Below are 14,470 nucleotides of genomic sequence, written 5' to 3' on the forward strand. Positions count from 1 at the left end.
CAAGTTTATTTTTAGATTGTACAGTTTGTTGACACGTGGTTAGCGAGCTTAACTAACTAATTCAAGCTCCACACATGCTCTCACGTGCTTACTTAAGCTGCTGACCAAAACGCATAATTAGCATGTCGTTTTGTAAAATCAGTTTTCTGTTACATGCAAGTGAGTAGCACGTGACTTTATAAAACTTCTCAAGCCTCAAACACTGTCGTTTCTGAAGAACCAGTTTGATTCACCAGCTATCTTCACAGAACCCTAATTTAAATATTTTTTAACCGCAAGAAACCTTAAACCAATTATCCTTATCATCCCATCAACATTTAAGCAACCCTCTTGAATTAGAACCATCCTTCATTCTCAGTCAAACTCCTTAACACCTTCAAACGTCAACCTTAAACCTCAAGAAAATGTCATAGTAATATTCTTGATTTACCACCTAAATTGTTTTATTCTTGCAAACTAATTTTAGAACCACCTTTGACATCATTCAATCGCATATTTTGGGTTGCTATCACCCCATAATTCGAACTTTACGCTCTAGATCCCATTAGGATTTTTTCACCAATTTAGTGCCATATTGGTGAGTAAAGGAGGATCTTAACTTGATTTTCCATTATTCACTAGTGTAATGCTTCCACGCTACTACTCACAGGAGGTGCCATTCCTTTTCAAGCCCAGGTTTGCTAGTTGCTAAACCAACTATAGTTAATGCTTCAACATGAGTTTATTTAGGTGAGATCAATGCCCAGATAATCTTATGAACCTTACTCTTTGATAAACAGAACGGTGGATTCACATACCACATTCAGTCGAGGTTAGAGATGATGCCCAAATACTATTCTCAGTTGAAAGGATTGTCTCCAACCAATCCTGAGATGACATATGGATGGATCCAAGTCCTGTCAAAGCAATTATCAACTATTTACGTTTGAACAGAAAAGATAGAAATTTTTAACTTTTTATGCCAATGGAATAGGTTTAAAAAAAAAAAAAAGAATACCTCTTACAATTTCCCTAGTAGCATGTACCTAATTAATATTAATATAGTCATAATATCTTTCTATATCTTTTTCTTTAAATTATCATTTCTATATTTTAACATTAAAAGATGTTTTTTTTTTTTTTGTAGTTATTGTTTTGTATTATACTTGCTTCAGCCTACCGGCATTTTTTTTTTAAGCTCTTGGGCTGAGCTTTAGCTTTGATTGAAAGGTCAGGTTTAGTCACAAGGGCTGAGAAATACTTAACAAATGAAAGATAAATTTTTTATGAGTGGGACTATTGGCACCCCTCTAAATATTTCTCAACACCTCTTTTTTTTATTAACCCCATTAAAATATTATAAAATTCTTTTAACACCCATTTAATGACAAAAATACCCTTAATTTAAATTTATTAGTATAAACCCCATTGTTTAATTTTTGATCCCTTGAATTGATTGTGGATAAAATTTAATTTTTGATCCCTTGTTTAATTTATTAATATAAAATTGTCTAATATTGTATTGACTAGCTAGATCAATTTGTTTTTCTCTATAAAGTCTTCTAAAATCAATTTCCATACAATGAATGCGTGTGTCTGAAGAATAGGGGAATTCCTCTTTCCCAGTTATAATAATCTTTCCAAAACTACAAGTTATAGTTCAAACTTTGAGTCGCCTAATTGGCTCAGTAAGATTGCCATGTCCATACCTTGTACCATAGTGGGCACCACTGTGTCATAGAGACAGTGGTGCAGATTTCTGTACTTTCTTAATGCATCTCTGAAACTTCTCGTGGCATTTAATATTTGTCAACCCTTTCTTATCAACGCATTCATCGTGGATCTTGCAGCAAGCATCCAGATCGTCACATGGTTTCTCCCCAAGACAGCTGGACCACCCTACTCCACAATACTTCCCGTACCGAATCCCAACAGAATTACAGTTCTCTGCAACACAAGTTATGCTGCATTTGACTTGAGAATCGTTGATGGCACTGGCGGACTTGGAGAAGACGATGATGAATACAAAGGCCAATGCTGCGATGACACACGTCCGAAACGGGACGAATGCACCAAGCATCATTTTTTCTCTCGTTTTCCGTCTTCTCCGCGGTAGACTAGCTAGATCAATTGTTTCTTTTGTGGTAACTTCAAACACCAAATCCTTAAAAGCACTTACATTAGCAACGATTTTACGTGAAGAGCGTGATAATGGAACAAATTTAAGAGGAATGAATAATTTTATGTCAATGATAATAGCAATGATTCTATTAACAAATCCAATAGCAATAAGGAATTTTTAAGGGGAAAAAATTATTTGATTTTGAGTGGTGGTTTAATTAGAAATTGTCTTATTATGTAATTTTAATAAAGGTTAAAATTGTAAAATAATTAAAGGGGTGTTAAAAGGTATTTAGAGGGGTGCCAATAGTCCCACTCATTTTTTATTTCAATATATTTTATTATTATTATTTAACCATTCCATAAAATAGATTGAAAGTTGTAACTCCTTTAAACCCAATTTTTTAAGCCTAATCTTATAAAAATAAAATTTTATTAACTATATATGTATAAAACATAGCGAAAAAATTTTTTTAAAAAAATGTAAAACATAACATCCCGCCTTCTAGGGCTTGGATGAAAAAGCCAACCAGATTTTGTCATTCCAACTTTGAAAATAATATTAATTGGTTCATAAATTAATTCGTTATCTTTCAGGTTTAGGTGGCATGATTCAAGGTTAATGGGGACATATATCTGATCCCACAAATGAGGTGATTATTACTATTATTATTTTTAAATTGATTACAATAGGTATTATAATTTTAAATTTATTGGAAATCTAAATACAAATAGTTATAGTATGTCCAGAAATCTACCGACTCAAACTCATTGTTGATGCTGAAATCTGCTCGTCCTTAGACCGACCAGATTCTTTCACCAACGTTTACGTTATTGACTGTTGCTCGAACCACTCAGGCTGGAATCACCTTCTTTTCCCTCGCTAGACCTGCGTTCACCAAAAACGGATCAGAGACGCCGGTGGTTTTGCCGGCGTAAACCCTCCGATGCCTAAGTTAGCACAAGGTGTTTACGGGAAAACAGTGTAATATGATTTCAGGAAATTTGTAAGGAAATGGCCTGGTTGCAATTTGGCAGCGTTTCCCCTCTCTCTCTTTTTTCTCCCCTATCTTCTTCGATGTCTTTCTCTTTTATAGCCGCCCTTTGTCCCACGTTTTCCGTTTGCCCCTGATTCCTCCTTTTTCGGGTGGTGGTAGCCCCTCATGGGACTCTAACTGTTAGATTGTGGGCAAACGTGGATCTCGCGTGTCCTTCAACCGTTCTGGGAGAAACGCAACTACCGCGGTTTTGTGGGATCGTGTTCCCGCTTTCCTGGGGATGAGTATTGGCTCGGCATATATTTCTGGTCGGTATGTTTCCCTGGTTGTTCTCTCCTCTGATCGGCTCATGCTTGCCCACATGCTCTGCTCGTATATAAGAGATGAAGCAATCCGTTCTGGGATGGAACTAGTTGCATGGCCGACCTGGTGTTCTTCATGCACTCAACACCAGTCCCCCAGTTTCTGGTCTGGCGAGTGAAATGAGTTAAGAGTAGAAACTGATGGTCAAATCACACCAGCCCAGGGAGCTTCTCATCTGACCCTCTTTTTACTGAGACGGGCCTGACCTGATGTATTATTTTTCTACTGAGGAGGCCCCGATCTGAGCATGGGCCTAAGTGACCTGTACATAGCATATCTGGGCTTACATCTAACCTGGCCCCTTGTAACGGTTGGTGACGCGGCATCTCCAGACTCTTCGTATTTGAAATTTGAAACGACGGGCTATCCATCCTCGATATATGGGGGGGGTGAGCTGGCATATCCCATCACTTAAATGCTTCCCTTTTCCCCTTTTCGTTTTAAATCCCTAAACTGGGGTCTTCATCATTTTGTTATTCGTTTCTCCGCCGTCAACCAAATTCTCTCTGTACTTTGCTCACACTTCCAGCGTCCGGAGTATCCATTCGCCGGGTGTTTTCTGTGTCACGGCGGCGCTATCAGTGTCAGTCTATTCCAGGTATAGTCCTTTTAACTTCTCCTCTGGTTGTTGTTGATTGGGTTCTGTGTTGCCTTCTTTGTGTCCATATACTCGAGTTTTCTCTGTTTCCTTTCTGGGATTCCGGTATGTCAAATCGGAAGAGGAAGTTGATTGTTGATGAGGGTGATGAAGAGTCAGGGGACTCAGGCTTCGATGTGCCAATACCCACTGATAACTTAGGACCCTCCAGTAGTGTAGGTCATTCCCATGGCAGGAGTACCCTTGAATACCCACGCCCTTTGGTTATCTCTCCTTCCCCCGAATTAGAGCTTGTAGGGAATAGAGGTGGACCTGCGTCGGGCTCTGGTGAGAATCACAGTTCTGGTGGGGTTGGGTTCCCTGAAGGAGTAGGTGATGGTGAGGGAAGCAGCTCCGGACCGAGCCGACCTGCTCAGAAAAGGCACCTAGGTCATAGGGTAGGCTGATTCCTACCCTATTGATTTCCTGGCTTGCGCCACTACCCCCACCGATTTATTTAAACTTAGGAATCTCTACAATATCCCCAACGAGATTCTTCTTGTAGTTCCTGGAAAAGGGGATGTCCCCAGTCGGCCTCCGAAAGGGTATGTGACGATGCACTTGGAGAGTTTCAAACTAGGAGCTCGGCTGCCCCTCCAACCTTATTTTGCTAAGATACTGAGCGGTATGCACCTGGCCCCAGGTCAGCTACACCCAAATGGGTGGAGGGTTCTCTCGGCAATGTTTGTGTTGTGGGAGAGGTGCGGGTTGGAGGAGCCTTCCCTTGTTGAAGTGAAACATCTGTATCAGCTGCGGAGTAGCCCGAAGGAGGCGGGCTGGTACTACTTTATGTCCAGTTCTGCAAAGAGGAAACCGATCACTGGGTTTCCATCTTCTTGCAAAAATTGGAAGAACAAATTCTTCTTTGCTGGAGGGAAATGGTGCCCAGCAGTTCGGTCGCTTGGTGGGGATCTTTATCTTCCCACCCATTTTGTCACCCCAGGTCGCTCATTTTTGCCTATATTCTTAATTAAATTGCTACTTATTGGGTTCTTTAACCTTTTGTGCTATTTCAGAGTCGTGGGGTCTGATCGGGGGGCTTGAAGATCGACCCTTGCTTCAGGTGGAAACTGCTCTGGTGAACGTTTCTACCTGCCAAGACCTCCTGTCTCCAACAAACCTGGTCGGTTCGGGCCTAGTGGATTTAGCCGCTGGAATGGATAACAAGATCCTCAGCGCGATGAGCAGGAAGCGTGGTCGGGCTCCGAGCAGCTCTAGCAACCCTCCTCCTCCTCCGAAGAAACCTAGCGTTGGTCCTTCTAAGGCGCCTATTCCTGCTCTGCCTCCTCCTCCACCTCGTAAGAGTGGTGGGGATAAAACCTCCGACAAGGGCCCTGAGGTCAGCTTGCAGTCTGGGGACCGATCTTCTCCTCTCCCGTCTCGGGATCAAGGTGATTACCTGAGTCCATATCAGAAAGACTATAAAAGATCGGTTGGGCCCAAGATGGTGAAGGACATCGAGAGCATGAGCCTCTCCGAGTTGGCTGCTTCTGTTCAGAGAGTTTCCTTCAGGCTGGCCACAATGGTCTCGTGCTACAAGACCGGGTCCGCGCGTCATGAGAAGAAGCTTCAAGCCGACAATCAGGAGTTGAAGAAGAAGGCTGACTCTGCTGATCGCTCCAAGGAGAAGCTGGCTGAGCTGAACAAGCTGAATATGGAGCTAGAGGAGAAAGTTGCAGTTGCTGAGTCCACTTCCTCCCAGCTTGAGGGCGAGTTGGGTGACCTGAGATCTGATCTTCAGGCTACTCAAGTTGAAAGGGATACTCTGAGAGCCACCCTTGAGGAGGAAATTAAATCCTTGGGTGAGCAGCTGGCTGAGGAGAAAGGCAAATCCGCTGATGTGGACGACCGGCTGGATGCCGAGTATGATTCTGGGGTTGCCTTCTCCTATAAGTGTATCATGTCTGTGCTTAAGGATGAATATCCCGAGCTGGACATGAGCAAGCTGGAGGCCAGAGTGCAGCGGTATATGGCGGGGGTCGACCAAGCAGATAAGGAGCAAGGTGAGCAGGAACAGGTGGATGCTCCTTCGGATGGGATGCAGGAGGGAGAAGCTGGGCTGCGTGTCTTTGAAGTGGGACAGGGGTCCGTGCCCCCTCCTCCCGAGATTGCTGACCTCCCACCTCCCGGGACAACAGATCCTTCACCTGCTGAAGCCGCTGTCCCTCCTAATCCTTAGGTCTATTTTTGTATAGACTTTAGATTTTCATTAGTTTTGTAACCAACTGAACATTAATAAATTTTTAGATGTTCTTTATTGGCTCCCTTGTTTAATGTCTACTCATAGACTGCTTCTGCAAAATAATTGCACGACTTATCTGATCTTGCCTGCTGGTTTCTTAGTGGACCGAGTAGGTGTAGGTATTTACTTGCCTTAGTAAACTTCTCGTAGAATTAGCTGCTGGTCTTTCGTTGACCGAGCAGAAACAGGCACTTTGTTGCCTTAGTGGAATTTTCGAAGCTTTAGCTGCTGGTCTTCGTTGACCGAGCAGAAGTAGGCACTCGCTTGCCTTAGTAAAATTAGCTGCTGGTCTTCACTGACCGAACAGAAATAGGCACTCGCTGGCCTTAGTAAAATTAGCTGCTGGTCTTCACTGACCGAACAGAAGTAGGCACTCGCTGGCCTTAGTAAAATTAGCTGCTGGTCTTCACTGACCGAACAGAAATAGGCACTCGCTGGCCTTAGGAAAATTAGCTGCTGGTCTTCGCTGACCGAACAGAAATAGGCACTCGCTGGCCTTAGGAAAATTAGCTGCTGGTCTTCACTGACCGAACAGAAATAGGCACTCGCTGGCCTTAGGAAAATTAGCTGCTGGTCTTCACTGACCGAACAGAAATAGGCACTCGCTGGCCTTAGTAAAATTCTTGTTGAGCTTGTTAGCAAAGGGATTTCGTGCTGAATTCATCTTTATTTCAAATTTGAGTGTATTACAAAACTACTGAATATTTACATGCGCATCAAGCCGTCATGCGGTTAACAGAAATAACTTATCAAAATGGGAATTCAGTAGAGGACTCTGCTTACTGGAAATATTTCTTCAAGTGTTCGGCGTTCCACGACCTTTTCACGTCTCGTCCATCCTGGTACGCTAACTTATAAGCTCCCGGTCCAGTGGCTCGTATCACCCTGTACGGACCTTCCCACTTTGGGCCAAGAGCGCCATGGTTAGGATTCCTGGTGTTCTGGTTCACCCTCCTAAGTACCCAATCTCCTGCTCGGAACTGCCTTACGCGTACGTTCTTGTTGTAATAACGCATGACCCTTTGCTGGCACTGGGCCACTTTCTGTGCTGCTCCTTCCCTTCTCTCCTCCAGCAGGTCCAGACTTAAGCAAATCTGCTCGTCATTTTGCTCCTCAATGAAATATTCCGTCCGATGTGTTCCCACTCCAATCTCTGCTGGGATTACCGCCTCATGACCAAAGGCTAAAGCGAACGGTGTTTCTCCTGTGGCGGTTTTGTGAGTTGTCCTGTAGGCCCACAGTACTCCTGCTAGCTCGTCGACCCAAGCTCCCTTCTTCTCTCCCAATCTAGTCTTTAGGAGCTTCTTTATCACCTTGTTGGCCGCTTCCACTTGTCCGTTTGCCTGGGGGTGTGCGGGGGTGCAAAACTTCAGGTCCACCCCCAGGTTTCGGCAAAATTCCCTGAAGTTGCCGTTGTCAAATTGCCTCCCATTGTCTGTGATGATGGCGTAGGGGATCCCATATCTGCAGATGATATTTTTCCAAATGAAATCTGTTGTCTTCCTCTCTGTGATTTGGCTGAGGACTCCTACTTCCACCCATTTGGTGAAGTAATCTATTGCCACAATTGCATATGTCGCCGCTCCTCGTCCCTTAGGCAATGGACCAATCAAATCGATTCCCCATTGGGCGAAAGGCCATGGGGATGTCATCGCCGTCAGCTTTTTCGGGGGTTGTGCAGGAACCTCGGAGAAGCTTTGGCATGTTTTACAATTCTTTGCCATCCTTTTGGCGTCCTGGTGTATGGTTGGCCAGAAGTATCCTTGCCGGAGTGCCTTGAAGGCTAAAGTTCTTGCTCCCGAGTGATTGCCGCATATTCCCTCATGAATCTCTCTCAGCACATAATCCGCCTCCTCATCATCCAAACATCTCAAAAGGGGCAAGGTGAACCCTCGGCGGTACAGCACTCCATCCAGTAGCGTATACCTTGCTGCTCGGCATTTTAATTTCCTTGCTTGCCTTTTGTCCTCTGGTAAAACTCCATCGCGGACATATGCGCGAATCGGGTCCATCAAGGACTCTCCAATACTTACTCTCATCACCTCTGCTTCTTCCTCAATACTTGGTGAGGTCCTTACCTCTAATGGAACCGATTTCGGTAATTTTGGGTCTGCAATGGCTGCCATCCTAGCCAGCATATCTGCTCGGAAATTTTCATTCCGGGATATCTGCTTTACCTCCACTGCTTGGAAAAGCCTAACCATCTGCTTCGCCTTCTTCAAATAAAGGCCCATCTTTTCTCCCCTCGCTTGAAACTGATCATTGAGCTGATTACACACCAATTGGGAATCTGCTCGAATTTCAACTCTTTCTGCTCTGAGAGCGTGTGCAAGTCCGAGCCCGGTGATAAAGGCTTCATACTCAGCTTGGTTGTTTGTGAGTTGAAATTCGAACTTCACCGCATATGTTATCTCGGTTCCCTCTGGGCTCCGTATTACCACTCCTGCTCCGGACCCTTGCTCACTACATGACCCGTCAACCATTACCAGCCATGTCCCCTTTGAATCCTCTTGCTCCTCCGGTTGTTCCTCTTGGACCTCTTCCCCCGGCTCAACACAATCCACCATAAAATCTACCAGGGCTTGGGCCTTGGTTGCTCCTCGGGGCCTATAGGACAGGTCAAATTCGCTCAGCTCCACGGACCATTTTACTAACCGACCAGACGCATCTGGTTTTTGGAGTACTTGCCGAAGTGGCTGGTCGGTCATTACAACGATCTGGTGGGCTTGGAAGTATGGTCGGAGTTTACGTGCTGCTGTTATCAGAGCCAACGCCCACTTCTCCATTGGTGGGTATCGGGTTTCTGCGTCCACCAGGGCCTTGCTCGTGTAGTATACCGGGTGTTGCTTCCCTTCTTCCTCCCTCACTAAGACCGAGCTGGTAGCCCGCTTGGAGATTGTTAAGTACAAAAGCAGCTGGTCACCCTCTCTCGGAGTTGATAGTAACGGGGCGCGGGCTAGGTATTCCTTCAACTGTCCAAATGCCTCCTCGCATTCTGGTGTCCATTCCATCTTCTTTCCTTTCTTTATGATTTGGAAGAAAGGGTGGCACTTATCAGTGGCTCGTGAAATGAATCGGTTCAATGCTGCCAGCTTCCCCGTAAGGCTCTGCACCTCCTTAACTGTTCGTGGGGACCTCATTTCTATCACCGCCCGTATCTTCTCCGGGTTGGCCTCAATACCTCGATGGCTCACCAGGTATCCCAAGAATTTGCCCGAGCTGACCCCAAATGCACATTTCTCCGGGTTCAGCTTCATTTTGTACCTCCTCAGCAATTCGAAAGTCTCTTCCAAGTGCTTCACATGATCCCTCGGTTCTCTTGACTTGGTGATCATATCGTCCACATATACTTCCATAGTGCGACCGATCAATGGTTTGAAGACCTTGTTCACCAACCTTTGATAGGTAGCTCCTGCATTTTTCAGGCCAAAGGGCATCACCCTGTAACAAAATAAACCCATGTTAGTTATAAAGGTGGTGCTTTCCTCATCCTGCTCGTTCATGGGTATCTGGTTGTATCCGGAGAAGGCATCCATGAAACTGAGCAGACTATGACCCGCGGTTGAGTCCACCAGCTGATCTATTTTCGGCAGGGGGAAGCTGTCCTTCGGGCATGCCTTATTGAGGTCCGTGAAGTCTACACACATTCTCCACTTCCCATTGGCCTTCTTTACCAGTACCACATTGGAAATCCACTCCGGGTACTTAGCTTCCCTTATAAATCCTGCTTTCAGTAGCTTTTCCACCTCGGCATTTATGGCCTCGTACCTTTCGTGGTTGAAGCACCTCCTTTTCTGCCTCACCGGCCTTGCCCCTCTTTTGACCGCCAGCTTGTGACAAGCTATCCCGCGGTCAATACCTGGCATATCCTCATGAGACCAGGCAAATATGTCCGCATGGGACTGTAGACACTTCACCAGCTCGCCTTTTATTGCTTCGCCTAATTCTGATCCGACCTTAACCACTTTGCTAGGGTCGCTCCTGCTTACAACAACTTCCTTCAGCTTCTCAACAGGTTCCTGGCGGCCATTTTTTGAATCCCCTCGATTATCCAGAGAGGTCACCTGCAGCGTTTCCTTGGCCGCTGTAGCATAACAGCTCCTGGCCATTCTCTGGTCGCCCTTCACTACACCCACAACTCCATTTATTCGGTACTTCAGCGCCAGATAATGCGTGGATATTACGCATTGGCTTATCCTCATGAATGGTCTCCCCAATATCATCTGATAAGGACTTCTTTCCTCTACCACTACAAAGTCCAGCATCATCGTTCTTTCAAATGGCTTTGTCCCCACAGTAATCGGGAGTTCAATGACCCCCATGGGAGTTAACCGTCCCCCTCCAAATCCCTTCAAGGATGTATTCGTTCGCTCCAGCTTTAAGTCTGAAATCCCCATATCATCTAAGGCCGACTTAAACAGAATGTCTACTGAGCTGCCCGTATCTACCAGTATTCGCCGTAATTCTGTACTGGCCACCAACGCTTTAATTACCAGTGCATCCTCGTGAGGGTACAAAATGCCCTCTTCGTCATTCTCTGTCCACATAATAGGAACTTGCCGTACTTTTGCCCTCTTGGCTGCTGGCAAATTGAAAAGCACTTCTTTGCTAGTCAGGGCGTATCTCCCATAGTTCTTCCGCGCCCTGTTCGAATCTCCGGCCAATGTTGGCCCTCCTGCTATCACACGGACGGTCGGCTGCTCACGTTCTAAACTCCTCTCAACTCCTTCATCCCGTGTGTACTGTGATTCCGTGGCAGGGGATATTCCATCTACATACTCGTCCAAGTATCGGTTCCTCACTAAATCCTCCACCTGAGTCTTCAGGTCACGGCATTGGTTGATAGTGTGACCGTGAGTGTCGTGGAACTTGCAGAATCTGCTCTTATCCCGTCGGTGAGTTGGTTTTGTTATTGGGGCCGGGGGGTATAGCAGGCCTCGTCCCTCAATCCTCTCATACAATTCCTCCATGGAGATCTTTAGTGGAGTGTGTTGTCTATATGTCAAGCTCTGGTCTACCAGCTGAACGGCTCGGCTATCATGAACGTCATCTCGGGCTGGCATAGTTGCTAACTGATCTGGTCGTCTGGCCCTGGGATTGGTTGCATGTGATGCTCTGGGAGTGTTATGATAGGGGTCGGCAGCTATCTGCCGGAATTCTCGCTGCCGATCTGGGAATGGGAGACGTGGAGGCTGAGCCCGATTGTGCTGGAACTGTTGTGATCTTGTAGCTATGGGGTAAGGGTGGGATCTAGCTGATGTTCCGCCCCTTTCTGAGGGTTCCCCAGCTCGCTTTCCCGACCTGCTCCCATTGGGAGTTCTCCTTTCCTTTCGTCTTAGCTCCTCCAGCTGTTCACTCTTTATCTTTGCCGATTTTTCTTCCTCTATTTCGATATCTCTCTTTGCCTGCTCATATCCTGCTGAATAATTCTGCACCAGGGGGCTTCTCAGGTTATACCATAGCCGGCCTATCCTCACACCCTCCTTTAAACCCTTCAACGCCTGCGGGTGATTGAAAGCTCCCAAATCAAGTACGGCTCGGTGGTATCGCTTTATAAAATCTCGCAGGGACTCGTGCTCCTCCTGTCTCATCCCCATCAATTCCATCATGTCATCCTCTGGGGCCACTGCCCCCCGAAACTGCTCGGCCAACTCCTGGCATATCTGCTCATACCCCTTTATTCCTCCTCGGGGCAGCTTGCGGTACCATTCTCGGGCTCGTCCCTCTAGGGTCAACGGGAGCACCCTACATCTCTGAGCTGGTGTCAGCCCCTGCACACCCGTCATGTCGTTGAAACGCTCAATGTGTACCAACGGGTCACTTCGCCCGGAGTATTTGAGGTCGGGGAAGCGGAAATCCTTTGGGATTATGGTACTCATGATCTCCGTTGACAACGGAGATTCTTCATCTAGCATTATCCTCCAGCTCGGGGGCTTTCTCTTGCCCTGCATCTCCTCTATCACCTGCGCCAATCTGCGCACCTCCCCCTCCAATTCTACAGCACGATCAGGATCACGTGCAGCTATCTGGTCTCGCTCCTGCTCGGCGTTCTGCAATCGCTGTTTGAGCTCTCCTTCATCAACACTGGCCCCTCGGCCATTTATTTCCAGTGTCCGTCCGGGGCGAGGTTGGTCTCTCCCTTCATCAACGTGTTCCCCTGGGACCCGACCAGTACTTCGGTGGGGATGCACCCCGTTAGGTTGGTCTCCGTACGGGGGGATTTCCCCGACTCTACGCCCCCGGAGGCTGGGTTCTGCTCCAACTCCATCTCTTCCCACGGGGGTTTCGCAATCTCTTCTCCGCTCGTCCCTCAGCTCAAACAATACGGCCGCAAGAGTCTCCATTTGTTTCTCCATCCGCTCCAGTCTATCTTGCGTCATCCTCTCTCGGGCTTCATTTGCAATTTCCCGAAGAGTGATTGTCTCCCCAGCTTCGTTATCCTCCCTCAGAGCGTCCTTCCTCGTCACATCCATGTTTAACCGTTCGCTGTTTCTCCGGTACTTCCTAATTCGGTGGTAGCTTTTTATCCAGCTCCCCACAGACGGCGCCAAAATGTTGATGCTGAAATCTGCTCGTCCTTAGACCGACCAGATTCTTTCACCAACGTTTACGTTATTGACTGTTGCTCGAACCACTCAGGCTGGAATCACCTTCTTTTCCCTCGCTAGACCTGCGTTCACCAAAAACGGATCAGAGACGCCGGTGGTTTTGCCGGCGTAAACCCTCCGATGCCTAAGTTAGCACAAGGTGTTTACGGGAAAACAGTGTAATATGATTTCAGGAAATTTGTAAGGAAATGGCCTGGTTGCAATTTGGCAGCGTTTCCCCTCTCTCTCTTTTTTCTCCCCTATCTTCTTCGATGTCTTTCTCTTTTATAGCCGCCCTTTGTCCCACGTTTTCCGTTTGCCCCTGATTCCTCCTTTTTCGGGTGGTGGTAGCCCCTCATGGGACTCTAACTGTTAGATTGTGGGCAAACGTGGATCTCGCGTGTCCTTCAACCGTTCTGGGAGAAACGCAACTACCGCGGTTTTGTGGGATCGTGTTCCCGCTTTCCTGGGGATGAGTATTGGCTCGGCATATATTTCTGGTCGGTATGTTTCCCTGGTTGTTCTCTCCTCTGATCGGCTCATGCTTGCCCACATGCTCTGCTCGTATATAAGAGATGAAGCAATCCGTTCTGGGATGGAACTAGTTGCATGGCCGACCTGGTGTTCTTCATGCACTCAACACTCATGACTGCAACTTAAAATTTATCTAGTTACAAGCTCACATCTAATGTAAGGCTTGAGAGAATCCACAATTGAAATCATTGATGTTGATCTGACTTAAAAGTGTTTATTTTACTCCCAAGTATAAGAGTGCCTAATTATACTATATCTCAGTGAGTCCAAGGTCGATCCATAGCGAAATGATTTAATTAATTTATTTAAGTTTATCTAAAAAAATAAAATAAAATTTAAATATTTACAATTTAATTTGAGAAAAACTATAAAATTGAATTAGTTAGGGTTATTGATCCGCTAATAGTAAAAAATATAATTTAGTAAATTCTTTTTATTTTTATTTTATTATCTAAAAGATTAATTGTATAAATTATATTTTTTTCCCATTAATTTTGTTATGGATTAAGTACTTATGTGCCAAAACTTAACTTGTCTACAATAAGTTAAAATACCATTTTAACATACTTTATACTAAGATATTAAGAATTGATTGTGTCAAACTCCCATGTTTGTCTACAATAAATCAAAATTTCAAAATATAAAATATGGATAAAATTAAATAGAAAATAATTTAATTTATATAATTAAAAATAGAATTTGATTAAATCATATTTTTTCTACCCTAACTATTAGTATTTAGCTAAACATATTTGAAATAAAAGAAATTATTAAAATTGAAAAATACATAAATAAAAATATGGTATTTGAAAATTGAAATAAAACTAATTTTATTTATTGAAAATATATTACAAAGAGAGATGAGAAGAAGAATTTGAGGGGAAAGAAGAGAAGGAAATGTGTGGAGAGGTGTGTCCCCCCCGCCCCCCCCCCCCCCCCCCCTCTCTATTTATACTAATACAAGATTAATTCACACCACACAAATAAATAAAACTAATTATATCTTAGC

The 14,470-nt window shown here is 45.2% G+C and overlaps 1 protein-coding gene across 1 annotated transcript; it reads left to right on the forward strand.

Annotated features, from left to right (window-relative positions):
• Positions 1-4,166: 4,166 nt before the first annotated feature.
• Positions 4,167-6,277, forward strand: LOC127899380 (uncharacterized). Its single transcript, XM_052432741.1, has 3 exons — positions 4,167-4,488; positions 4,604-5,002; positions 5,115-6,277. The coding sequence occupies exons 1-3, from the start codon at positions 4,167-4,169 to the stop codon at positions 6,275-6,277; spliced, it is 1,884 nt and encodes a 627-aa protein (XP_052288701.1).
• The last annotated feature ends 8,193 nt before the right edge of the window (positions 6,278-14,470 follow it).

This window comes from Citrus sinensis, chromosome 8 (assembly GCF_022201045.2).
Source record: "Citrus sinensis cultivar Valencia sweet orange chromosome 8, DVS_A1.0, whole genome shotgun sequence".
In the NCBI taxonomy this organism is placed as follows: domain Eukaryota; kingdom Viridiplantae; phylum Streptophyta; class Magnoliopsida; order Sapindales; family Rutaceae; genus Citrus; species Citrus sinensis.

Coding starts and splice junctions, on each gene's coding strand:
- LOC127899380 (XM_052432741.1), top strand. CDS start 4,167: ATGTCAAATCGGAAGAGGAAGTTGATTGTTGATGAGGGTGATGAAGAG. Junction 4,489..4,603: donor TGCTCAGAAAAGGCACCTAG/GTCATAGGGTAG, acceptor TTCTTCTTGTAG/TTCCTGGAAAAGGGGATGTC. Junction 5,003..5,114: donor CCCAGCAGTTCGGTCGCTTG/GTGGGGATCTTT, acceptor GTGCTATTTCAG/AGTCGTGGGGTCTGATCGGG.